Raw genomic sequence first — 26,339 nt, forward strand, 5'->3', positions numbered from 1 at the left:
TTTCAGGGACGCGGGGGTGTCAGCCCGCGGGGGAGCGCGAAGCCCGAGCAGCGCTGCAGAGCGGCCACCAGCTGGCTTTGTACTTGCGGCCAAGCGCGGCCCCAGAGTTTCGGCGGCGGCCCGGGAGTTGAGGCCACGCCCCCCTTGGCAGTGAGAGCCGCGGCTGCAGATTGGCCCGCCACGGACCAATCGGCGCGCCGGGGCGGCCCGGGCTGTCAGCGCGCGCCGCAGCCGCGCGGGTAGCAGCCTGTCCTCCCCTGCGCGGAGCCCCGCAGCCAGCGCAGCCTTCCCGGGAAGCGCGGCGGCCGCTCGCGAGCGCTGCGCTGCCCTGCCCAGCCCGCCAGCCGCGCGTCCCGGTGCCCGCGCCCCACGGCCACAGCCTTGCTGTGCTATAGCGCACGGAGCATGTGCAGACCCGCAGGCGCCGAGGTGCTATCTGTCCGGCGGGCTTCTGGGCAGTGGTGACTGTCACGCGTAGAGAGACCTTTCGGGAGCTCTCGCCGCGCCTCTGCGTAGCGGGTGACACTGCGGTGCTCGCGATCAGGGCGGCAGCTGCCTCTCGGTGAAGACGTCTTGGGCTCCGTGCGCCCTCCCTCTCGCCCCTATCGTTCTTTCCCTTCCCCAGCTGCTCGCTCCTTAGCTCGCCCGCTCACACCCGCAGCCTCCCGGAGCGGGAGGCGTGGGTCCCCGCCGCTTCTCTTCCAAAGGGGCCTCCTCACTTCGGAGATGCAGTGACAAGTTAATATGGGCGTCCAAGCCTCGAGTTCCCAGGAGGAGAATCACAAGAGGCAACAGCTCCTGAGCACCCGGAGCCCTTGAACAGGCCGCCCAGGAGGGGCGTGAAACCCGGCTGCAGCATCCGTCCAGGTGGGACCAGCTGAGCGCCGCGACCAAGGCGAGCTCGCCGGATTGCTCCGAGATCCCCGACCCGGGGATATTTTTTTCTTTCCCTCGGCTGGTGGTGGGCGCCTCTCGGGCCGAAGCCCGGCGCCTGCTCTGCTGCCCGCGCTGCCTTTAGCGGTCGCCTCCGCCGCCGCTGCCAGGGACGTGCTGGGAAAGCCGAAGCCCCGGGAGAAGATGCCGGCCATCCTGGTCGCCTCCAAAATGAAGTCGGGACTGCCCAAACCCGTGCACAGCGCCGCGCCCATCCTGCACGTGCCCCCAGCCCGTGCGGGCCCCCAGCCCTGCTACCTCAAGTTAGGAAGCAAGGTGGAGGTGAGCAAGACCGCCTACCCTAGCCAGATCCCCCTGAAATCGCAGGGGCTGCAGGAGCCGGCGGGGGAGGGGCTCCCGCTGCGGATGAGCGGCTCGGTGGAAAACGGGTTCGATACCCAGGTGAGAGGTGCTGTGTGCCGGGGCACTGTTCTGGGAGAAGGGTGAATACTTGGGGGGGGGGGTGTTGGCATGGCCGCATAGGGGACAGGGCTACCCTGTGGGCTGAGAAGGGAACCGTCCCACTTAGGCCGGCAGATTGGGGGTTGCGCGCGGAGAGTGGGCCGGCCAGTGGGTGTGGCCGGGTGACCGAGGTTTGCCTTAAGGAGCTCTGTGAGACCGGGGTGCGGGCACGTCTGCGGCTTCCTTCTGGCGGGCACGGTCAGGGTGTTCTCAAAACTGTGCCGCACTGGAAATGTCAGGTTCTGCATGTTGAGAGCTTGGCCCCAAGAAGGCAGTGTCTGCTGCAGCGTCTGTCTGTCTGTGTGTCGGTTCAGCAGAGATTCTGTCCCTGCCAAGGAATGGTCCGAGGCCTCGTTGGGCTCCACGCCCTCTGGCCTGGCTGAAAGATCCAGGGAAAGGGGTCTGGGGGTGGCAGTGTACCTGCTCCCCTCGTCTTGAAGATGCCTGCCCCTGCCCCATCCTTTGGGTTGACAGGATTCCAGGCACGGTGCTGGGACTGCAGTAGAAGTGCTCCGTGCACCAGCGGAGGCAGGCAGCTGGAGACTCCCAGCGTCTCGGCTGGCTGTTGCGGTGGGCGGGGGTGCCTGCCTCAGAATGGCTGCCCGAAGCTAAGCCCCTCCTTCCTGGGTAGCAGATCCTGATGCCGGTAGCCCGGGTGACTGGGGCTGGGGTGGGGGGATGACTTGAAAAGAATTGATGACTTCTACCTTTCCAGACAGAGCCCGCATCACCCAATTCGGCTGGGTGACGGGCCCTAGCCATGCAATCTCTTTTAAGGAAATCAGCAAGGGCCAATCAGGTTCTCCTGGCCTCCTGCCCTCTCTGCTGCTTTTTTTTCTTTTTTCCTCTTCTGGTAGGAGGGAGCAGGGGCGTGCTGTATTTTCTTGGCAGTTAGTCAGCAGGGACTTTTGGGGACAGGCAGACCTGACGGATGTGACTGTCCCGGTCAGGAGAGGCGGGAAGCCAGCGGGGGAGGTAGTTTGGGGCTGGTGTCAGGGAAGTGGCAACAGACCAGCTGACCTTTTTGGCACTTATTCTCTGCTGACACTGTCTCCACCTTCTCCTGGAGATTTCTCTGATCAGAGGCTAGAACTCAACACATTCCTAGCCTTTCTGATGGAGGAACTGGAGCTGGAAGCTAATTGTAAGCAGACTTTTGGAACTCTGGGTTGGAGAAGGCCCTCAAAGCAGATTAAGCTCCCACACCAGGCTGATAAGCATGCCCCTTGCTGCTGCACTTGCTAAACATGTTTGGAAGCTGACAGGTTTGAGTGATGGTGTGTGGGAGAAAGATTTCCCCCAATGCTCCCAGGGCCTGTCTCTGCCAGGGTTTTGTGCTCTGCGCTCTTTTTCTGCCTTCGGCACAGGTTTGTACGTGGGCTCTGAAATGGGAATGAGCTTGGGGGTGCAACCTTGTGAGGGTTTCCCCTCCATCCTTGGAGACGGGGCTGATGAGGTGTGGTGGGTGGTATGCAGGAGGCCAGAGCAGTGACTCCGGGATGTGACACACAGCCTCCAGCCTGATGAGGAGGACCCAAGGAATGAGGGGGAAAGTGGACACTGGGATCGTTGCTACCCAGGCAACTGTTCTACTGTTGCCCATTTGACCCTTCATTTAACAAACACTGTCGGTGGACTTGCCACGGGCAGGCTCTGGAAAGGTGATTCATCCCTCTTTTTCCTGAAAAAATGATCTCCAGCTGCTGCCGGAGGAGCTGGTGTGGTCCAGCTCCCTCGAGGCTTTTCTTCTCTCCCTCGCCCTTGGCCCACAGTCCCCTGGCTGCCCCCACGCCACCTGCCTTGCCCTCAGTGGGACCTTGTGTACTGACCATGTGGATGGTTTGGATGGATTGCTGAGGAAATTGGCCACTTCCCAGTGGGCTATCCTGTTTTTTACCAGCCTGCCCTTTCTTTATTCGTGGCCGAGCTTCCTGGAGGCTCTTCTCTGTGGCAGGTACAGATCCTTTGTCTCACTGCCTCACCCTGGCATCCAAGTGACATTGGCGAAAGGGGTTTTCCTGTCTTTGGACAAGGCTTCCTCCCCCTTTGCCTGACACGGTGTCCATTCACCATCCAGGAAAGCCTCTCCATACGGCTCAAGGACTGTGTCAGACTTGACACATCTGGTAGTCCTGGACTCAAAACCTGGTATTTATCACTAGAAGATACTCAGGAGATGATGAGTTAAATGGCAAATGATATCTTGGGGCATCTGACTCCCCTTTTATTCAGGGGGCTTTGGGGAGAAGGCTGGGTTGTGCAGTGGTCAGTAGCACAGGCTTTAAAGTCAGGTGGATATCCCTGGTATCCTGTCTCCACCATGTACTAGCTGGTGACCTAGTCCATTAACCTCTCTGGGCCTCACTGTTCCCATCTGTAAAAATGGGCGTTAAACAACCACACAAATTATGAGGATTAAGAAAAAGAACATATGTAAAGTGTCATATATACATATGTTTATATATAAACATATATATCATATAGACATATGTATAGACATATATAAGTAACATGTGTAAAGCCCAGTGTCAGGCAAATAGGAAACACTCAATAAAATGAGCTATTCGTATTGCTAAACCAAGAGATGGGGCATTGTTGAACGTAGATCTAATAGCCTCTCAGTGAGAAAAGGCATAGCTTATTCTGTCAAGCCCTTGAGAAGGTATCATTCAGTTCGCAAGGATTTACAGAGCATCTGTCACATGCCTAATACAGTACCAGCCATGGTGGGAAGATGAGAGAAGTGCCTGATGTGCCAGGCTCTTTACATACGATCTCATTTCATTCCCACAGTAACACTTAAAGCATATATAACATTTTCTATGACAGTAATTTCCTATAACATCTTCTTTAACGACAATAATATAATAATGGCGAGTCATCACATAACACTTCCTATGTGCCAGGAATTGTTCTAAAAGACCTCATTTGATTCTTACAACAATCCAATGAGGCAAGTGTTATTATTCTCATTTTACACATGAGGAAACTGAGGCAAGGACCGGGTTAGTAACCCCGTGAGTAGCAGGAGTAGAATTAGGACTCGGACAATCTGTCTCTCGACTCCATGTCCTAAACCAGCATGCTGTAGAGAGAGAATCATAGGGACTTGCCAGTTACTCGCAGGCCCTGATTTCTAAGACCACTGCTCTAGCCATTGAGCGGGAAGAGTAAGCAGGACTTAGCAAAAGGTAGAATAACTTGCTCCAGGTCATCCTGCTCCAGGGTGGCGAGTGGGGGGCCCAGCTCAGGTTGGTCTGGCTTCCAGGCTGGGGGTCTTCCCCTCTTCACAGCTGCCTTCCTCCTGGATGCTCTGGCGGAGGTACAGGGTGATAAGACACAGCCTGGGCCTTGGAGATCTTATAGTCTAGTTGGGAGGCATGACTTGATGTACCAAGGGCATCAGGCACAACACGAAGAGGGCTGAGAGGTATGCTTGGGGCTGAAAGGAAGGAAAAGGCCACCATGGCTAGAGAAGTCCTGAGGGCCTCACGGGGGAGGCAGGAGATGGCGGGCTCCAGAGATGGGCAGGAATGGCTGGCTGGGGAGGAGAGGGGGTGATACGAGCACGCCAGGGAAGGAGGAGGAGCAGGGCCACGCAGTGGTGCAGAGCAGGAGTGGGTGTCGCCACCGGCAAGCCGCACCTTCGCCTAACAGGTGATTGCTTCGTATCTGGTGTCTTCGTTTTGAAAGGTAATCATGAGCAAAGAACAAAGGCTTCTTGCAGTTGAGGGATTGGATTTGCGTGCTGCCTTCGTGGTCCGTAGTAATCCTGAGCATGCAGGGTAGTTATGAGAAGGTGGAAGGATGGTGTCCATAAAAGACCTGTTTCATAACAGCCCCTTGGGAAATGACAGTGATTATTATTATTAGCTTAGGGTTCAGAATATCCAACATGGTAGTGATGCGGAAAGGACGTGGGTCTCGTGGCTTTTATTAGGCAGCGACTCTCTTTAGCCAGTGACAGCCTGTTCTCCCCCAAGCCTGCTGTCCATCGCCATCAAGTGTGAAAAGACCCGACGCAGCCAGCAGCTAGCTTTTAGGTGCAGCCCCACTGTCGACTTGCCAAACCCCTCACCTTGAATCTCTCCCACAAACCTACAGCTGGGGCTCGACCCCCAGAGAGAGGAACTGCTCTGCAGCCACACATCCCTCCCGAATTCCCCTCCTGGTGTTGGGATACCTGGGCCTTCCCCCAAGAATGAACATTTATAGCATCTGCTCTGTTAACATGGCGTATAAATTATGACCATGTGCAAAGAATTGTTTTAGAGATCTGCTCTGTGTTAGTTCAGAAACTCTGTCCGGCTGACCTTCAGATAAGGAATGCTTGTGAGCTATTTGAGGAGAGGTTTTCCTATTTTTAAGAAGCAGTTGCAGGGGAAAAAAATTATATATATAATATTTTGATATTTCCTGTTTTTAGGAGCCTGGGGTTCAACTTGCAACTCATTTCTTTAAAAAAGTAATTAGAAGTGATTGAAATCCTCTGTGGGTGTTTTAGATGTTTAAAAAGAAAGCGCAGGCGAGGCCCCTGGGAAGAGAGCGCAGCTCCAAGCTTGCAACCTGTTGCAACTTTGCCCCATTGTGTTTTGATTAGAATCCTTGCTCCATCATCAAAGTTGATTATGGATTTGATTAGTGCATTTTTCTGCTATTGTGTTATTCCCTTTCTTCTCTTCCTCGGTTCTTGGAGGGGGAATGTGTAGCATGGTTATCTGCCAACATGCAAGAATGTTTATAGTTCACGTATTATTCCTTATTCCATGGGTTAATTTTCTGAAGACACTTTAAGGGTGGGACTGGTGGCTAATTTAGGGTATCATTACGTGTGTATATATGTGTGTATAAATACATCTACTTCTGGATATGTGTATATATACATATATACACACACATATACAAATATATACACATGGAACAGCTTAAAGTAATGAGCACATGTAAGCACACACACATCAAAGGCCAGGCTGGGGGAATTACAGCCCAATTTCCAGCTTTCAGAATAGCTAGATTTGCTTCCCACTTCTCATACTCCCTTCCTCTGTGACCAAGATTGAAGCACCAAGCCTTGGTGTCCCATTTTATTGACTTATAAGACATAAGAGATGTGGCCTTGAAAGAGGTGTTTTAATTAGGCCTTAGTGAAGCTCCTGAAGCCAGTCTGAAAAAGCCAAACCACCCAGTGAGATTTTGGCTTAAGGTCAGAGACTCTTATTTCTTAGAATCAGTCTCATCAGCAGGGAAGGGAGTAGTTATGGGGCATCTGCTATGGGCCAGGTAGTAGTAGACTGCAGTGATTTCACATATATATATTATATATATATATATAAATGATTTTATGTATATATAAATTTTATATGTATATGAAATTTAATGTGAAGCACAAGAAACTGGGTAAAATGTAAAGTGGCCCATGCCTTTCACATGAGGAAGCTGAGACCAAGGGAAGTTATCACTTGGAGACAGTTTTAAATGGTAGATTACACTTAACTGAGAGACAGACCTGGGTTCAAATCCAGGCTTTGGGCAAGTTATTTAACATCTCTAAATGTGTCTTCATCTATGAAGCAGAAACGATGATGCTTATAGGTTGTCTGTGAAGATTCAGTGAGATAATACAGGTAGGTTGCTGAGCACAGAGCCTGGCATGCAATAAGCAAGGAATATGTGATATTGCCTATTTTTATTACCCAAGGTCAGAGCCAAGTTTGGAAACCAGATCTGCCTCAGTCCAAGCCTGTGTTCTTTCTACCCTACCTCTCTGCCTCTCAAGTGCATGGTTGATTACATGGAGGACAGATGGCTTGCACTGTGAAAGCAGAGAGCGTAGCGGGGCTTTGGTTAGATGAATGAGGGTCAGGGTCAAGAGTAAATTAATGTAGTCATATCCAGAGTTGTGAAATGAAACCTCCACATTTTGGTCCCAAACATGCCATCTCTATAGCACTAACCAAGCTGAGGGATCTGCTGCAAACCAAACTTATGGGAACCTCCTTTGTACACCCAGTCTGAGCTGGCACTGTCAAGGTGACTGAGTGGAGCTGGCCAATCTGACAGCACTGCCCAGGACCAAGAATGGAACAGTCCCATTGATTGGGCTTCTGAATGGTTTCTTATTGTTCTGAAGGCAGAAGGAAAGCCCTCTTCCCTTACTGCTGGCATGATTGTGGTGGGAGCTGAACCTTGTGATCAGCTTGGTCATTAAGGTGCCCCAAGGCATGGCCAGCTGCCCAATGGTGTTTTACTGATAGCCACGGGGCCACTTTCAATGGTGACTCTGTCTCTTGGTCACATTGTTCAAAGAGATGGACAATGTGTTCCTAGAATGTCTTGGGCAGAATGGTTCATGTGATTTTGGGAACAAAACTGGGTCAGGCTTTTGTGCTTCAGTCCACACAAGACACTAGTGAATGACACAAAAGTTTTCGCAGGAACCCCAAGTCGCCCACGCAGAACCTAAAGAATGACTCATGACTTAGTGCTCCATTTCCCAAGGAAAACAGACCCTCTTTTGTGTTTTGCAAACAGTAGCCCCACAGCCTCAGAATATTTTCTCTCTCCTTCTAAGTGAAACCTTAATACCTTTAGTGAATTTTGGTTTGCTCCAACCTCCCCTGTCTTGGTGGAAGAGAAGATAGGGTAGGAAAGGGGGCTTGGTCAAGATAATTATAAAGTTCTTTTGGAGCCTTTGAACAAAATCAGTTACGAAGAGTGTGACACCGGAAAAGTAATAATGGGCACTGACACTGACAGAGCATAGCCTCTTACCAGCATAATGCAGAGCACCAGGCATGCATCATTTCATTTAATCCTCCCAACATCCCGTTACGTAGAAGCTACTTCCTGAAGAGAATAGAAATGACAGCTCTGGGAATCAGCAACTTTGGTTCTAATTTTGTCTCTTTAGATGCTTTGCTGCATGACCTTCAATAAGTTACATTGTCTTTTGAGCTTCAGTTGCCTAATCTATAAAATGAGTAGGATGATACTTGCTCTACATTTTTTGAAGAGTTGTTGTAAAGCTTAATAGAGGTAATTATTATGAATGAGACTCTGGTTTAAACATCTTACACCATAAATACGCTTTAAGGAAACCAAGGGTAAGAGAGGTTAAGCTACTTTTCCAACTAGCACAGCTGGTTAAGTGGTAGACTCAGGATTTGAACCCTTATCTGTTTGACCTCAAAGTCAAGGTTCTTAAATAGCAAGTGTGAAAGCACTTTTTAAAAAATATCTGAAATGGCATTGTTAATACGGAATCAAAGTAAATTGCTGTAAAATTTCCTTTGGTATGGTATATATGACATCTGGCTCCTCCCCTGTGCCCCAGAGTTTAGAAATATTGAATATATTCATTCAATATTAAATAAACATTAGCTGCTTCATCATATCAGTTAACCTCTCTGGGATTTGTAAAATTCTAAGTGTTCTGATGCCACAAGGTCCACTAAGGCGTTATCACTATGTAACTGGCAGGGCTGGTTCTGGACAGAGGAAGGGAAAAATGGGGAATTTGATCATTTGTTGGCACGCAGAAGCAATCAGATAAATTCAGATTATGGGTCATCTTTAAGACAACAGGCCTGGGATCTTCAAAACTGATAATGTCATGAAAAACAAAAAAATTTAAAAGGTAGATGGAGAACTAAACTATTCTAGAAAAGGAGACTAAAGAGCTATGACAACAAAATCCAATGAGAGATCCTTGACAAGCAAAACCATTAATGGTAGAAAGGTCGTTTTGGAGACAATGGGAGATATTTGAATACAGATTGTATGTTAGATAGTATTACTCCATCAATGTTAATGGTTTGGGGATAATGTAAGAAAATGTCCATTTTCTTGGGAGTTACATGCTGATATATTTAGAGGTGAAGTATCTTGATGTCAGCAACTAACTCCCAAATGGTTTAGAAAAAAAAAAAAAGTGAGTATATCTGTAGATAGAAGGAGAAAGAAAATGTTGTAAAATGTTAACAACTGGTGAATCTAGGTGAAGATATATGTGCGAGTCTTTCAACTTTTCTGCGTTTGAACTTTTTCAAAATGTTGGGAAGCAAAACAAAGCCTTGGCTAAAGAGCATACATTAGCAATCCCCTTGACATCTGTGGTGTATCCATGAGAACATATATGAGGTAGGAGTGTGTGTCAAGTAGGAGTGTGTGTGTGTGTGTGTACTCACTCACAGTAAATAGCCTGGCCAAGTTTGTTTCACTGGGTTTAGGATCTGGACTCCTTATCTCCTTTCTGGTGTAGTGTGAGAATCTTGGCTTAATTCCTCTTCTTTTATGAGAAGGGTTGCTGAAATTTTATGGAAATCATAAGATCCAGGTTGATTTGATAATCTCTTATAAAAATCTAAGATGTTTCCAAGGTTGAAAGTATAAAAGAGATTTTTTTAATGAGGAAATTTTTTAAAATATGAAAATACCTGGTTGAATTTTACTCATCTAGGCATGAAGCAGGCAAGGAGTATGAGTGGAAGCAAGCTCCTTTGTCTGCTTTAACCTCTTCCTCTCCTCACTACTTAGAACTCCTTTGCTTGGCTAAACCCGTCCCATCCTTCACCCATTCAAGTTCAGGCTTAGTGCCACCTCGTCCAGGAAGCCCTGTGCCACCACCACAGTCCGGATGCAGTATCTGTCCTGTGTTCTCCCATAGCCTGCTCTGAGCCCCCATCGCTTGGACTATGGTTGCTTATTTAGCTGGACCATGGCTTCCGTGAGGTTAGGGATGTGTCTCTCATGATCTCTGCTGGTACAGCATCAACACATAGTAGGTTCTTAGTTCCTATTTGCAGAAGCAAAGAAGGATGGGAGGGCGAAGATAAAAGAAAGAGTTGAAAAACAGGATTGAATGGATATTGAGCACCAGCTGTGTTCCTGAAGCTGCGGCTAAGCCATATGGCTTCTGCAGAACTCCCTCTTGGCATGTGAGCTGAGATGATCCCATGATGGTGGGTGGCCAAGTGAGGCCAGTGTCAAAGCTTTCCAACGCCAGGTCTTGGGAAAACTCACCTGGTTGGGTAGCAGGAGGAGGCAGATTCTTTACACAAGGCTGTTTACAGCATCCAAGCTGGCTGGCTGCTCCACTGGAGGAAGGTCTGTCCAGCTGTGATCATGGCGGTACAGTAGACGGGGAGGGTTGGATGGGCTTCGGAGGGCTTTGGCAGATTCCACCCCCACCAATAACTTTGGAAGGGGGACCTGAGAAGGGTTCTGAAGGATTTTAGTAGGTTAAGAAAAGAGGATAGGACAAGCCTTCCAGGAATAATGATTTCAGCAACCACTTATGTGCCATTTCCATACGAAATCTCACTTAATCCTCACACTAACTTTCTGAGCCCATGTTATTCACTTTGTCTTATCAGTAAGGAGAAAAGCGAGGAGTCAGTGGGCAGAGGCCTGGGAAGGGTCATGGAACTTTTACAGGTCACACAGCTGGTGTGAACAGTGGCAGGATTCCAACCTGGTGTTTCTGAGTCCAAAATCTGTGCTCTTAACCGCTGCCTTCTTCTGCCAGGAGTTGGAAGAGGCCTGAATCCCATACTGGGGTGCTGCTTTAGAAAACCAAACCTCCAAACCCTCTTCTCCTTGGAGCCCGCTCTCCATTTCCCTGGCCTTGGCCTCCTCACTGTCTCCTTCTTGTCAGGGCCTCCTGTGCCTGTCCCAGCCTATTGCCAGAGGCTCTGCATTTACAGAATGAGGAGGCCCGTTGGCTTTTGCTCACATCTTGCTGCAATCTGGGCATGGTCTCCTCTGGCTGCTGCGGCTGCTGTCCCCCAGGTCACCCCTGTGCTGGTGGGCTGGGCAGGGCCATGTGCCTGACAGCTGGCAGGACCTCTTTCCTGTACTCCTGCTGCAGCTCTACAGACAGACCCCATTTCATACTGGTTTGCTTTGATTCTTTTCAGACCTGAGAGTGACGCATGTTGACGTCAAAAAATGTGGGTCACGAGCATCCTGGAGCTGTCAGACCTTCCAGTGTGTGAACTTTGCTTGTTAACTGTCTCTGGACAGAGGAAGGCAAGCGCTGGAGGGAAAAGTACCATTTGGGTGACAAAACCAGATTTAGAAGAATCAGGCTTACTTGGATGTCTGCTCAGTGATCTGTGCCTCTATGGACTAGATATTTGGGATGTCTGAGACAGTGTAGACCTTGGAGGCCATCTATTCCCAAAGCTCCATTGTGCAGATGGGGAAACATAGCCCAGAGGGGGGCGTGACTTGCCCATGGTCACCCAGCTTTGAGGGCAGAGCAAAAACTGGGATCCAGGCCCCCTGACTCCTGGCCCCCAGTGTTCTTTCCACCTCACTCATGGCGATCAGATGTTCTGTTCTGAAGTGCCTGATGTTTTAAAGAATTAGGGCCAGCCCTAAGCTATGTTCTTTTCCCCTCCATCTACTAAGTAGTTAAGTATTGTTTTAAAAAAAAATTTATTGAAGTATAGTTGATTTACAATGTTGTGTTAATTTCTGCTGTAGAGCAAAGTGATCCAGTTATACATATATATACATTCTTTTTCATATTCTTTTCCATTATGGTTTATCACAAGATATTGAATATAGTTCCTTGTGCTATACAATAGGACCTTGTTGTTTATCCATTCTGTATACAATCATTTGTATCTGCAAATCCCAAACTCCCAATCCATCCATCCCCAAACCCTGTCCCGCTTGGCAACCACAAGTCTGTTCTCCTAATTCTTTCATATTTGAAAGCTTTTGCATTTGGCTTAGTGGATCAGAAAACCAGGCCCTCTTTGGGGATCATATAATTGGGGCAACAGACCACCATTCAACACCTCCCATGGGCCACTCTCCATACATCATCTCATTTAAGCTTCACCACAATGTGATAAGGCTTGTGGCATTTCATCAGTTTCATGTATGAGGTGCAAAGGAGGTCGGTAACTTGACCGAGATCACACGGAGTCAGTGTTGGAGCTCTCTAATTTCACATCTGTGCTTTTTCTACCAAACACCTTAGAGCCCCACCCCCAGGCTGGAAGTCAGAGAGACCTAGGTTAAGATCCTACCTCCCCATTTATTTACTGGACATCTAACTTCCCCAGTGCTGGTGTAGGGCCTGGGACACTGTAGGCCCTCAATAAATAGTTGTTGAACTGCAGCTTGGACGAGTCAGTCCTACCAAGCCTCCGCTGCTTGAGGGAAAGTGTAGCATTTCAGTGGGTCATGCAGATCAAAGCAATAGTGTATATAAAAATGCCTGGCATGGGGTAGATAAGATCACTTATTTACTGAGCACTTACTATGTGCTGGGTGTTCTTCTAAGCATTTTATATGGATTTACCCATTTAATCATCATAAAAGCAATAACCTCTGAGGTAAGCACTTTTGTTATTCTCTCCATTTTACAGGTGAACCAAGGCAGGTAGACCATAAGCAACTTGCCCAAGGTCACCCACCTATAAATGGAGGAACCAGGCCTGAAACTCAGCAGTGCTGGCAGAGCATGCATCCTTACCCACCGTGTGGTCTTCCCTCTGTGCTGCTCCTAGCTACACCCAAATCTAGTTGAGGGTGGGGAAGAGAGATGAGGGCACAGAGATGGAAAACAACTTGTTTAAGGTTCTTTAGCTTGAGAGGTAGTAAAACCCAAGTAAGATTTGCCTTCCTAAAGTAGCCTGGGGCTCTGTTCTTTAAAAGGTGCTGCCTCTCTATTGGGAAAGGACAAACTATTTAGTCCTGGGAAGCACTCCCAAATGGGAGATGGTCACTAAGAATCAGTGACTCCCAATTTGCCTGGGGGAACTGTGTGGTTTTCCCCTTGGGTCCCTGCTTCTCATCATTTGGAATCATTTCTTCTCTGGATTGCAGAGCAGAACCAATATAAATTTGACCTAGTCCCTAGAAATGTTTACCTGGCTAAAAATATGCCGGCTTTGATATATTTTTAGCCAAATTTAGATGTGAAGTATATGCATTGCCCACACCCATGTATTAGGCATGAACTGTTGGTACATTTTGTAACAGGAAACTGCTGGTTTTCCATTCCAAAGAACTGGAATTCGGTCAGAAATTTGTCATTTGCAAATGCCAACTCTCACCACATTCCACTGCTGTTTTTAGGAACGTCTCATCACCTGGATTCGGAGGAAGCAGGCCATGGGCGAGGCCAGGCTGGTCAGGCTGTCTTGGTGTCTTTTCTCCGGGTCTGGTGCCTTCCAAGCAACCTCCGCCTGGCTCTCCCCAGGCCCACGCCATCTGCACTGTGTTGCCTTTGGATTAGTGTATGGGCAGACAGGGTGCTTATTTTAGAACTGGAAGGAGAAGAGATGTATCAATAAAAAAAAAAAAAAGCTGGGAAGGAAAAATCCATTCAGTGGTTTTAAAATATCTCTCCCTTAAGAGGACAGATTATTTTTGTTTCTTAAAGACAACTGGGTGATTTGCTCCTCGAAACAGAGTTGGAATGAGAGATGTATAAGACTGTAAAAAAGGAGGGGGCTATCAAGGTGGCCTATGGGTTTCACCACCCTGGCCTTTTCACACAGCACAGGTCATTTCCCCCAACCTCCAAAGCCTCTCCTGCTCCTGGCTGGCAGGCTCTGGAACCTTAGAACTGTATCACAAAGATCCTGTTTCCTTACCTCTTTATTTTCGAGATGATGAAGCCGAGCCTCAGGGCCTTTGCACTTGTTCTTTCTGCCTGGAATGTCTTCCCCAGATATTGACACTGCTCATTCTCTTACCCTCAGTCTCTGCTCAGATGCCCCTTTATCAGTGGTGCTTTTTCTGACAACCCTATATAAAATAGCAATCCATCCTTTTATATCTCCTTGCCCTGCTTTAGATTTCTCCAGAACCAGAGCAGTCTACTCTAGACATGTTATGTATTTATTATCTTGTGTCTTCCTCTATTAGACTTTCAGCTCCATGAGAACCAGGGCTTTGCCTCTCTTGTTCACAGTTGTATCCCCTGCACCTAGAACAGTGTCTAGCACATAGTAGGTGCTTACTAAATATTTAGTGAATAAACAATAGGGACTTGTACAGGATTCCAGGCAGGTCTGGGACTAGCATCTAGGTCTGACGCGAAGTCAAGGACTCTTACTTACACTATTTCTCCAGATGCTACTAAGAAATCTACAGTGTGTCCCTTAAGATGCTAATGCTGATTAGGGATGGGAGGGATGGACAGGGCAACCCTAGAAGAGGGTACCGTAAAAGAGACTTCTAGAATCTGTGGCCGCTTCATTTCTTACATTGCTCTGTCTTACTCACCTGTGCACTGGGCTTTGTGGCTAATGCTTGGTCAGCGTGATGGGAGGCTGTAATCTGCCTGGTAACTGCAGAAGGAAGGGAGATCTTGTCTTTGGCCTGGGAATTCAGGATCAATGGACCTCAGCTCTCCTCTCCGCTGGTGTGCTCTAGGCTGGCCGAGATGGCATCTTTCAGGACCTGGAGGCAGTTCCATCCCAGCCCTTCTCACAGCCAGTGGTGAAATCCTCTCCAGCCCCTTCAGCAAAGGGAGGACAGCCCTTCCTCCCGTCTGAATAGAGCCCAATTCCCAGGATCCTTTGCTGTTTGGAAGTCTCCTTCCAGTTCTCCTTGAATTGCAATAGGAAATTGCATTGCATGATTCTACATAGCTCCGTGAAGGAGTGCGCCCCAGAGAACCAAGGGGAGCGGCTCGCTCCAGTGGCCACGCTGGGGTCTCCATCCCCGCCTAGGGAAGCCCTGTGAATGGGCAGGTGCCGTGCAAATGTAATCTGTCTCCCCGCTGAGGCGTTTCTTTCAGTCATGCTGCGGCTGGGTACTGATTTGCGGAAAGCCCATTGATAGGAGCAGAGCAGATTAATTGAGCCCCTGGATCAGGCTGTTTGGTGAAATTATTGTCTAATGCTTTTAGAGGTGGGAGTTTTTTTGTCTCGTTCTGTGTACATCAGGGCTACTTAAAAGCTGCTTACACGGCCACTGGTACCATAGAAACCGCCCATCCCTGAGCACATGCCTGGCCCAGTCAGGCATGGGCCACTGCAGGTGGAGGAAGAGGACTTGGTCACCTTGCTCTGGAGTCCACAGGAGGGAGGAAGGTGGTGGAGAGAGTCAAGGGGGGCTTTCTGTTCCTTCCCCAGCTCCCCTAGACTTGTCTCATTTAACCCCATCCGAGTCACCTGGAGGAGGGACATCCCCAGCCCCCCTCAAGTCCAGACTGGGTCCTGATGGGAACAGGGAAGCTGTCCCATGACGGAGAGATGATGAGTCTGATGCTAAGATGTTTGTGGGAGTGTGCATGTATGCACGTGAGTGCACAGGCACGCGTGCGTGTATGTGCGTCCAGATGCTCCTTGAGGGGCTAGAGGAAATCCATTTCGACCGCTGGCAGCACCCTAGCATGTGAGCAGTGATGCTGAAAGAACACTGTTGTGGGAGTCGAGAAACTTGAGTTTTCTCTCTAGACCTACTTGAGCAAGCCGCATGACCTGGGCGCATGGCCAGTCATTCTTTGCCAGGACCACGTGGAGCTGTCAAAACAGAACACACGTCCAGACATCTCCCTTCCAGATATAGGCCTGGGGTGAGGCTTCGGCATCTGTATTTCTCAGGGCCCTGCAGGGGATTCTGATGCACGGTCTGGGGTGAGAGCTACTGGAGTTGAAACCAGCTCTTTCAGAGAAGTCGGGATAATGAAGTGGGTAAGAGCAAGCGGTCACGGCCACATGGACCAGGGTTTAGATTCCAGCTCTGCCCATGTAAGGTGAATTGCTGATAAACTTGTCCTTTCTTCCTCATCTGCTCTAGAGGCATGAGAGTCACGACCTCACAGGGCTGCTCTGAGCCTTAAAGTGTATGAAGCATGTGGCAAATACCTGGCATGTGATGAGTTCTCTGTAAATGTTAGGTCTCAGGTGTGTGTATTTGTGTTTTCTGCTGTACTCTAATATATGGATAGAAACCTCTCAAGTTAGTCCAAGGAGAATGCAACTGGGAAATGAGATGGCAGAGCTCAATTATATTAGTGTAATTTGGCAATAAGGAAACCAATTAATTCATTCTTTCAGACAGTTATTAACAGGAAAGGGAGTGTGCAAAGAAAGGTCCTGCAGGGCCAGAGAGCAATGCCAAGCGTGCCCCTCTTCCTCCACAACAGTGGTTCTTAAACTTCACTGTGCATCCATATGACCTGGGTACTAGTTAAATATGCAGAATCCTGGGCCCCAGCCTCAGAGATGCTGATTTTGTAGGTCTGGGTGAGGCCCAAGAATGTCTATATTTGGCAAGTGAATGTGCAGAAGATGGTCTGCAGCCCTCACTCTCTGACAGAGGCTGGTCCAGAGGGAAAGATCAACTTAGATGATTAAGAGAAGGAGGGAGCTGGGTGAGTGGGGGCAGGCAAGAATGGGAGCCTAGACAAGGTGAGAGGAGCTAGTTTGGAACGCATGCATGCGCGATGCAGAGGGAACAGAGCAGCATATTCAGGATTTCGTGTGCTGAGCAGAGGGTGGAGGGCTCTGGTGGACGGGGGCCCTGGCTCCTCTCCCTGCTGCCAGGGGCCAGGGCTGCCATGGAGGGTGGGCGTCATACCAGGATGTCAGCCACTGGAAAGGGTTAACTGGGACTCCTGGTTAAGGGCTGTGAACCCAGGGTATGTGCCCCTTTGTCCTCTGCTTAAGGCCCAAGCTGGCTGCCTGTAAGTTGCCTGGCAGTGCCCATAGAGTTCAGCATATGTCTCTCTGTTTGCTCATTCAGAAATCAGAGCCCAGGAACAGCTGGGGGGTGGGGAGACCTGGAAGGGTAAAGTCAGTATGAGATACTCAGGACCCCAGAGTGGGGTGGCAGAAGGAACGCCAGAGATGAGAGGAGTTGTGTGTCGTGTGTCAGTGCTCCTTATCACGGGCTGTGTGAGCTGAGAGGGGCTTGAATCAGAGTGCCAGGTCTACGAGGGGCCCAGTGTCCACTTGTGAAGGCCTGAACCAAGATATCCCCCTAGCAGTGGCCTTTGGATCTGCTGGTCACAGGAGAGCACATTTCCTGGGGTCTTCCGTGGATCAGGAAGAGCTATAAGAAGGGACAGAGGGGAAGGGAACATTTATTCAGCACCTACTATGTGCCAGGCTCCATGCTACATGCTTACATGTTTTACCTCATTCAGTGTCCACCTTAGGAGGGAGGTATCAGGAGTCTCGTTTTACAGGTGGAGAAGAGAGGCTCAGAGAGGTGAAGCAACTCGCCTAATCCCACACAGCTAGGACTTGGCAAAGCCTGGGCTGGAGCTCGCTCTGTCTGGCTGCGGCGAATCGCCCTCAGATCCTCAGTGAATGTAGGGGAGGCCCTGCTGCTCAGCCCTCAGGTGCGGGCCCCTCGGAAGCCTGGGCGCCCCGGCCGGGGCAGGGGCGCGGTGTGGGCAGAGCACCCCAGAGTCCCGTGACATGTGGGGCATTTCAGTGCCCTCCGTCAACAATCCAGTCTTCAGTAACGCTGTGCTGGCTGCCGGCTGCTTTTGCCACAGCCAGAGACCCCACCCACACAGGCGAAGGCTGCGGCCAAGGGCACCCAGGAGGGGGGAGGTGCCCTCCAGAGGGGCCTCTGCAAAGCCCCTGAATGGCCCCATTGAGGCGCAGGCAGGATGACAATGGCCCGTTGGGGCCCTCGGTCCGGGTCCGCTGAGCTGAGAGGGCTGGGGCCCGGCAGGCAGCCGGCTCAGAGGCCAGATGCTGACTTCCAGGGCAGGGAGCCAGCGCCTCTGACGCGCTCTGAAATGCCAGCCCCGCTTAATGGGGAGCAGCCAGCGCGGACTCCACACTCCTCCCCGTGCCGGGAAGACTGCGAACCCGGCTCCCAGCCACAGGCCGGCTCTCAGCCTCCTCCTGTGCCCAGGCCGGGCCCTGATCCGCGGACACTGGAGACTATGGTCGGCTCTTTCCAGGGTCCCCTCGATCCTCAGGGGCATCATTCTCAGCCCATTTGGAGAAATAACACCCACCCCAGTAACTTAGGGCACCCACAGGTGGAGTGGCTAGGTAAAACTCAGGCACCCTGTTAAATTTGAATTTCCAATAGATAGTGAATAATTTAAAAATTATATTTAAGTATGTAACAAATATAAATAATCGATAAGGCCTGAACCAAGATGTGGGTCCATTTGGTGTGTCATGGACACACTTAAACTAAAAATTATTGGTTGTTTATGTGCAATTCACATTTAACAGGGTACCCTCTATTTTCCGTTGTTAAATCTGACAATCCTAGCTAAGGAAGCCATGGTGGGCACACGCGTGGAGGCGCTAGGACTCAGCTAGATTTTCGTCCTTGCCGCCAAGGTGGGGCACGTGGAGAAGGAGTCCTCTCCTGCACACACTCTCCACCTCCTGCTTCCCGTATCTGGGGTGCTGGCTGCTACACTTAGTAGGTGCTTTACTGAAAGGCAGCCACTGCCCCATGGCTCTTCCTCACCCCCGCTTCCACGAGCTGCATCTTTCTCCCCCAGATCCCACAGTGGGAAGGGAAGCTTTGAGGTGCATTTCCAGTTGGTGACTATTTACTGAGCACCTGCCTGTCACACTGGGCTGAACCCTGGCGACTTAATGGTGAATGAGCCACATGTGGTCTCTGCCCTCAAAGGAGCTTACAGGCTAGTAGGGGAGACGTGCAGTGAACAAAAGAGCAACCACGATTCAGCAAACCATGAACACTGAGGGCGGGTGGAGGGAGTCACAGACGGGCTCTCTCTGAAATCCCAGGAGGACATCTCACCCACACCTGCACAGCCATACTAACACAAAGAATAGGGGTCTTGGAGTTAGAGGATCCAAGTTGAAATCCTGGGCTGTATCGCACGGCTGACTAGCTGTGCGGCCCTGGGTAAGTCACTGAACCTCTCCGAGCCTCAGTTTTCCTCATCTATCAAGTGGGAACAATATACCTTGCCTCTGGGACTGGTGTGAGATTCCAAGTAAAATAGGGAATGTAAACATGTACTGCCAATGCAGGGTTCTAGATGGAGTGAGTGTGTGTGTGTGTGTGTTTGTGTGTGTGTTGGGGCATGGAGGGTAGGAGTGGAAGGAGAGGGGAAATACAGGGGGGCCAGGAATGTTTAGGCCCCAGGCCTTCTCCATGCCCCTCCGTCCTAACCCCCTCAGCACACTGGTTCTCTGCCTGGCATTGTTATTGTCAGTTTTTTATATCATTCTCCTTCTGTCTCAGGTGAATAACAGTGATACCAGATGTTTATATGGTATTTTACTTTTTGCAAAGCATAATGATTAAGAGCATGGGCTGGGGATTCAAACAGGCCTGGGTTCAAGCCTTGTCTCTGCTCTGTGACCTCAGGGAAGTACTTAACATCTCCATGCTTAGTTTTCTCCTCTGTAAAATAGAGCCTCACAGGTGTGGTTGAGAGGATGGAAAGAGACCCGTCACATAAAGCACTTAGTGTGGAGCCTGGCACGTAGCAAGTGCCCAAGAAATGGGCAGCTATTAACAGGGTCTTATTTGAGTATCTTAACAACCTTGTGAGGGAGTAATTATTAGGTGGAGAAGTGAAGGTTAGGGAGCTTAGGTAACCAGCCTAAAGAGGTATAGTCAGAGGGATGGCTGTGGAGACTGCACCCCTGGCTTCTCTGGAGGCCTTTAGTCACCAGGGCTTCAGGGGACTCTGCTTCTAGCTTTCATCTGGATGCCCCTCTGAGGAGTAGCCGGTTTCAGGCCCTCCTTGCCCAGTCGTGGTCTGGTCCAGACACCTGGGTGTCTCCCGAAGATCTTGACATGCCTGCTGTGCTAGGCCTTGCCCCGCCCAGCCCCCTGGGAGGCAGAGAGAAAGAACATCCTTTAGGAATCTGAGGATTTATGCGCGTCACACCATCCATTCTTCCTTTGCCGGGCTTGAAGTCTGAGATGTGGGCATCTTTATTACCCTCTTAAACCTTTTTGTCAGCCGATGCCTGCACAATTATGCTGTTGGCCTGGATGCTAGTTTTATTGTCTTGAACAGAAAAGCAGCTTTGAAAAGAGGGGGCATTTCTGAGGAGTGGGTGGGGCGAGCTTCTCACAGGAGAGGCCTTTCCACCGACTGCTTCGCCCTCCTGTGGGAGCAGGTGGGTTAAATTGCTACTTTAGGTGATGCTCTGGTTTCCAATAGAATAATGATCAACAGCCCACGATTGTTGAGGGGAGGGGAAGGGAGCTTATCTTTACGGAGCACCTGCTGTATGCACAGCACTGTAGTGGGGCTTCTTTCCCAGCGTCGGGTTAGGTCCCCTGACTACCCTCTAGGGTCAGGCCTTAGACCCATTTTGCAGATGAGCAAAACGCGCTGGAGAGGCTGGCTGATTTGATCTAGGTCAAGTGGCTGGTAAATGGTAGCACCAGCTTTTGCGCTCAAGAGCGTTTGGCTCCAGAGCCCATGACTGGCTGGCTGTCACCCACACACCTGGGTCTGCGTGCAGCATCTTCGAGGACATAGCGTGCTCCACGTACCAGACAGCGGGCATTAAGCCACTTGGTGCCATTAAGTGCCCAACCTCTGGACAGAAGACCTAGGCTTCTGAGGAAGATGGGACAAGAGCTGGTTTCTGATCTCCTGTCTTTCCTTAAAGAGGATAAAGGATTTGGATACGTGGAGGGAGGAAGGAGGGTTTTCCGAGGACCAGAAGAGCCTATGCAAGGCCTAGAGGCAGTAATGATCATGGCCTTCATGCCGTGAGGGGTGACATTGAAGAGACGTGCTTTGACCGAATATATATATGGGAAGGTGATGTTCAAGGCAGGCTGGAGGCTGGAGAATGAGGGCCTTGAAGACCAGTCAGGGACATTTGGTTTCAGTCCCAGAGAGTGAGGAGCCATGATGGGATTCTGAGTAGGGGAGGGCAGGCTGAAAACAGTATCTAAGGAGATCATCTCAGAACACTGCAATGAAAATGATGGAGACTAGAGGCCTGACCAGGGATTGTTGGCAATCTTAGTACTAATATTGATGATGGTGATGGTGATGGTGATGGTGACAATGGCCAATGTTTACTGAGTGTTTACTATGTGCTAGATACTCTTCTAAGACTTTTACATGTATTAACTTGTTAAAAGATTGCAACAGTCTTATAAAGAAGGTACTATTATTAGCCCCATTTTACAGATGAGGAAACTGGCACAGAGAGGCAATAAGGGCTTGGAATAAAGACGGGCATTGAGGCTGGAGAGGAGCAAGTAGACCTAAGAGTCATTGGAGGAAGAACAAGCAGAGGGCTTGGCGTCCCGTGTTGAGGAAGAGATGAAGGAGGGGAGGCTGTGTAATGACTCCAAGGGAAGCTGTTGCTTTTTGATAACAGCCAATTTCCCGGTGGGTAGTTACGGGTGAAGTGACCACACAGCCAGCAGGCGCAAGGTAGCAATTTCCTCAATGCCTGTGAGAAAATGTAAATGTAAGATTTGAAAGGCAGAATATAATAAACCAGTGCCAGACAACAGACACTGCAGCATGAGAGAGGTCATCAGCTTCAGGACGGCGGGGATGGCTTAAGAGAAGGGGACCTGGATGGGTCAGTTTCAAGAAGGCTCGTGCCAGCCATTTCCTTCCTTCCACGTGCTGCCTCAAAACGTGACTGCCCTGGGTCCCTTTCTCTTGAGCTCTTTGCCATTCCTTCCTACTCACACTCAGTCTGATGTAAAACAATTCATGCTCAAGCATTCCTGACCAGCTGGGTTAGGTATCCGTCTTTCCAGGTCACACGGTGGCATTTTCACAGACCTTTGGAAGTTTGACTAAAGGAGATGGGGAAGTGAGTAATCCCTGTGGGCTGGGCAGGGACAGGAGAGGCTCACACATCCCCCCCAGAAAAAGGTGGAAGGCTAGAGTCTCTGCCTGGGCCTGGAATCAGAGGCCTCGGACCTGGATCCCCAGTAAAGTCACGGACCGCACACTCTCTCGGCCAGGTCTGCCATGGAGGGCTGGGCCAGGCGCACGACCCTCCTCTTGGGCTGGCGGTGTGGGAAACCACCCTCAGCCCTCCAGCTCCGCCTCGGTGGTATATAGTTATTATAAGCACAGAATCTCCGGTCGGCCAGGCCAGAGCTGGGTCCTGGCCTCATGCATTCTTCTCCGTGACCTTAGTTTTCTCATTTGTAACATGTGGATAGTAATAATACCTTCCTCATAGCGTTGAGGGGACTAAATCAGAGAAGGCCTGTAACGTGCTTAGCCCAGGACCCAACATGTAGTAAGTGCTTACTAAATGTGAGCTGCAGTTGTCGCTGCAGCCCCACTCTGAACCTCTCCAGGAGACCTAAGACTTCTCCATGGGTGTTGTGACTAAGCCTGGTACCCGGCAGCTTGGTGCCGCTGGTGGCAGTGGTGCCTGCCCACTCTCCCTGGCTCTCTCAGCCAGATACATGGGTGGTATTGGGGTTAGCGTTGCCCTGGGAGCAGCCCTCTCCCCTGGCATCCTAGACAGGGTCTTGTACCATTCCTTTCCAGCCCTGCAGAGGTTTCCATCAGAGGTAATAATAGTTCCAGCCAATACTTACAGACCACCTACGGTGTGCCAGGCACTGGACTGATTAATTTAATCCTCACAACTATTCAGGAAACAAACACTGTTGTTACCCACATTTTATATGGGAGGAGATGGAGGCACAGCAAGGTTAGGTCACTTGCTTGCGCTTGGAATCGTACAGCCGAAATCAGAAGCAGGACTCAGGCTCCTCACTTCTATGCTGTTCTGAACAAAGGAGTTTGAAGCCTTTCCCTCTGCACGATGCGTGAGATTTTAATAACTTCCCGAGAGCCCAGGAGGTTTGCTGTTTCTCTGAGCGCAAGGGACCAGAGCCATCTGTTGGGTGCTTTTTTGAGGGAGCTGGTGTGACTTGTTTCAGGGTAAAATGCAGAGAAATAGCATCACTTTTTTTTCTCCCATGGTAAAAATAAGCTGCAGGGTTGGGAAGAACAAGCTGAAGTTGGGAGGCTGACATTGTGGAGAGGAAGGTGCTTGAGTACTAGGGGCTGCCCACCTGGGTGCCATCTGCTGCCATCTGCCCAATTTGGGGCCTACATCAGCCTGACCTGCCAGCACCTGTCTGGTCGCCAGCATCAGCCATCAGAAGCACAGGATCTTTCCAAAGAGTTTTTGGCTCAAGGCAGCTCAAGGGGCAGAGAGAGGTCCATGGGGGGTGGTGACAGTTCAAAACACATTGTCCCTTCATAGTATGCGGCAGTGACCGTGTATCTCCCCGTCTCGGTATCAACCAGCTCCAGACACAAACTGGGCATGGCTTTTGATCATGAAACATGTTTTTTAAAAATGAAAAACTAGAAGTTGGTGAAGTTGAGATTATGTTAATGTATGCAGTTTCCACTGCTGCTAGGATTAAAAATAGCTTCCTCTTAGGAAAACTGGAGCTACTCACTGTCAGTCTGCCTTCTAGGCCACCTCTTGTTGGGTTCCAGGGCTGCCGGGCTGGACACAGGGCAGCCTCCATGAGGACCTCCATGGCTGTCCCAGGCCCTGGAGCTTTGCTGAAGCAGAAGATAAAGAGACAAGAGCAAAGTCTTTACCAGTATGTTTAATAGAACATGATCTGCTGAGCTTCAGTGAGAACTCTTGTCAGCATTAAACACCCAGGGAATATTCTAGTCCTTCCCAGGGAATATCCTGGGGCACCTAGCATCTGTGCTAGGTTTGTGCTAAGCAAACATACTGATTGATTTGGAGATCAAAGTCAATAACCATCATTTGTTGAATGCCTACCATGGGCTAAGATTTTTTTATATATAAGATTTCTCATGTCTTGCTCATAATAAGCTTATAAGGAAATTACAATTATATCCATTTCACAGAAGGGATACCTGAGGGTTACTCTGTATATTTGACTTGCTAACGATCAGAGAACTAATTGGTGGCAGAGCTGGGATTTGGACCAGGTGTCTACACTCATAATCACTTTGCCAGCCTGCCTTCCCCAGCCATCTGGATTTGGGCAACAAAATGCAAGTACAGTTTTGACCCTTGAACTGCACGGGTCCACTTATATGCAGATTTTTTTCAGTAGTAAATACTACAGTACTACATGATCCGTGGGTAGTTGAATTCCCGATTGCAGAACCACAGATACGGAGGAACTGGTATACAGAGGGCAGACTACAAGTTATATTAGAATTTCCCACTGCATGGAGAGTCAGTGCCCCTAACTCCTGCATTGTTCAAGGGTCAACTGTAATTTGGAAAGATTTGGGGATCTCTAAATAAATTCACGAGGCTCCTAAACCGAAATGCTTACACTCCACTCCACAGGAAGGAGGGAGGGAACTTGCCCCATGTCACTCAGCCAGCAGACTGGCCGAGCTGGGATTCAGACTCACATCTGCCACCTCCAAATCCCAAACTCGCATGACATCTTCTGCCCCAACTCTGCTCTTCCAGGTGTCGATCATGGCTACCCTTTGTGTTCATTTTAATCAGATTTCATAAATATAAACACTGGTGGAATCTTCCTTTAGGGATTGCATAGGCAAAGCCTCCCCTAGGCTATATAGGGCCCCTGACAAATATTTTTGAGGGGTTCTTATCTATATAAGAAAAGTTTGTTGCCAAAAGTCAATGTGCCAGCACCATTTGGATAGGGCAACCTCATACAATCTCATGAAAGAACTTCAGTCCCAGCCAAGAGGATCCACACTCTTGCTCTCCTAGAATTGAGGCCCAGTCATGGAGCCCAAGACACCATTGGGGTAATTTCTGGAACTCCCTGGGGCATCTGGTCAACACCATGAGCGGGTAGAAGTTCAGAGGGGTCCCTGAAGGGAGAACTGAGGACAGGGAGCCCCACGATTCCAGGTGTTAATTGGGGCATACTGGCTGGTCCCAGGCTGTGGAGGGAGACTGAAAATTTCTAGGAAGGCACTCAAAAGCCTGATTTAAAGGACGATAGTGAGCACAGAGACAAGAAAATATGAGGGAAAGAAAGGGAAGAAGGGAGTGAGTCTGTCTTTTTATTAAACATCTTCTATGCCAGGTACAGTGTTCAGCAGGGTGGGGAGGGAGAGGCCAGGATAAGGTGAACAAGGACAGAATCCATGCTTTCCTGGATCTTACAGCCTGGTGGGGAAAACAGGCATGAATTACATCATTACAAGGAGGAAGGGATAGAATGAGTAGGGAGGCAAGGGGCCCATCTATCTAGTAGATAATTCCAAAGCAGAGTAACATGGTGGAAGGTGGTATACCATGATCACAGACTTTTGGGTCAAAGAGACTGGATTCAAGAACCGTCCTTGACTTATATACACTACCAAATGTAAACTAGCTAGCTAGTGGGAAGCAGCCACATAGCACAGGGAGATCAGCTTGGTGCTTTGTGACCACCTAGAGGGGTGGGATAGGGAGGGTGGGAGCGAGACGCAAGAGGGAGGAGATATGTATATGTATAGCTGATTCACTTTGTTATACAGCAGAAACTAACACACCATTGTAAAGCAATTGTACTCCAATAAAGATGTTTAAAAAAAAGAAAAAAGAACCGTCCTTGCTCCTTCCTAGCTCTATGCCTCTGTGCAAGACACTTAAACTCCGAGCTTAGTTTGCTCATCTGAAAAATGGGGATAAGAGTTCCTACCTCCCAGGGTGCTTGAGAGGGTTCGGTGAAATCGTGCACGGAAAGAAAGCCCTCAGCTGGAAGTCTGATGCACACACAGTGCCCAATGAATGGTGGCTGTTGCTAGTTATTATCTGATTTCTCAGGCTTAAGTAGATCCAAAGCAACTGACTAGGAGGGCCGGGGTAAGTAGGCACTCTGACAGCCCAGTTGTCAGCTGGCAGTGAAACCACAAGGGAAGAGGGGACTGAAAAATCCACTGTTTTCTCAGCCCTGAGAGCAATTAATGATGGTTGTGATGCCTCTTGAGCCACGAGGAAGAGGTAAACTTCTGCTTAATGTATTCTGATTTTTGAGAAGGTGAGGGTGCATAATATAGGGCTTTCGGGGGGATA

At 49.6% G+C, this 26,339-nt stretch overlaps 1 protein-coding gene across 2 annotated transcripts in view; it reads left to right on the forward strand.

Moving 5' to 3' along the window:
* The first annotated feature begins 1,077 nt into the window (after positions 1 to 1,077).
* Positions 1,078 to 26,339, forward strand: part of NAV2 (neuron navigator 2) — a 396,612-nt gene continuing 371,350 nt past the window's right edge. The window contains exon 1 of one of the 2 annotated variants that reach the window (XM_061201526.1): positions 1,078 to 1,335. In XM_061201526.1, coding sequence (XP_061057509.1) covers positions 1,078 to 1,335 — 258 coding nt within the window. The remainder of the gene's footprint in view (positions 1,336 to 26,339) is intronic. The other variant, XM_061201527.1, reaches the window with a different exon arrangement.

The sequence above is a fragment of the Eubalaena glacialis genome, chromosome 10, assembly GCF_028564815.1.
Source record: "Eubalaena glacialis isolate mEubGla1 chromosome 10, mEubGla1.1.hap2.+ XY, whole genome shotgun sequence".
NCBI lineage: Eukaryota > Metazoa > Chordata > Mammalia > Artiodactyla > Balaenidae > Eubalaena > Eubalaena glacialis.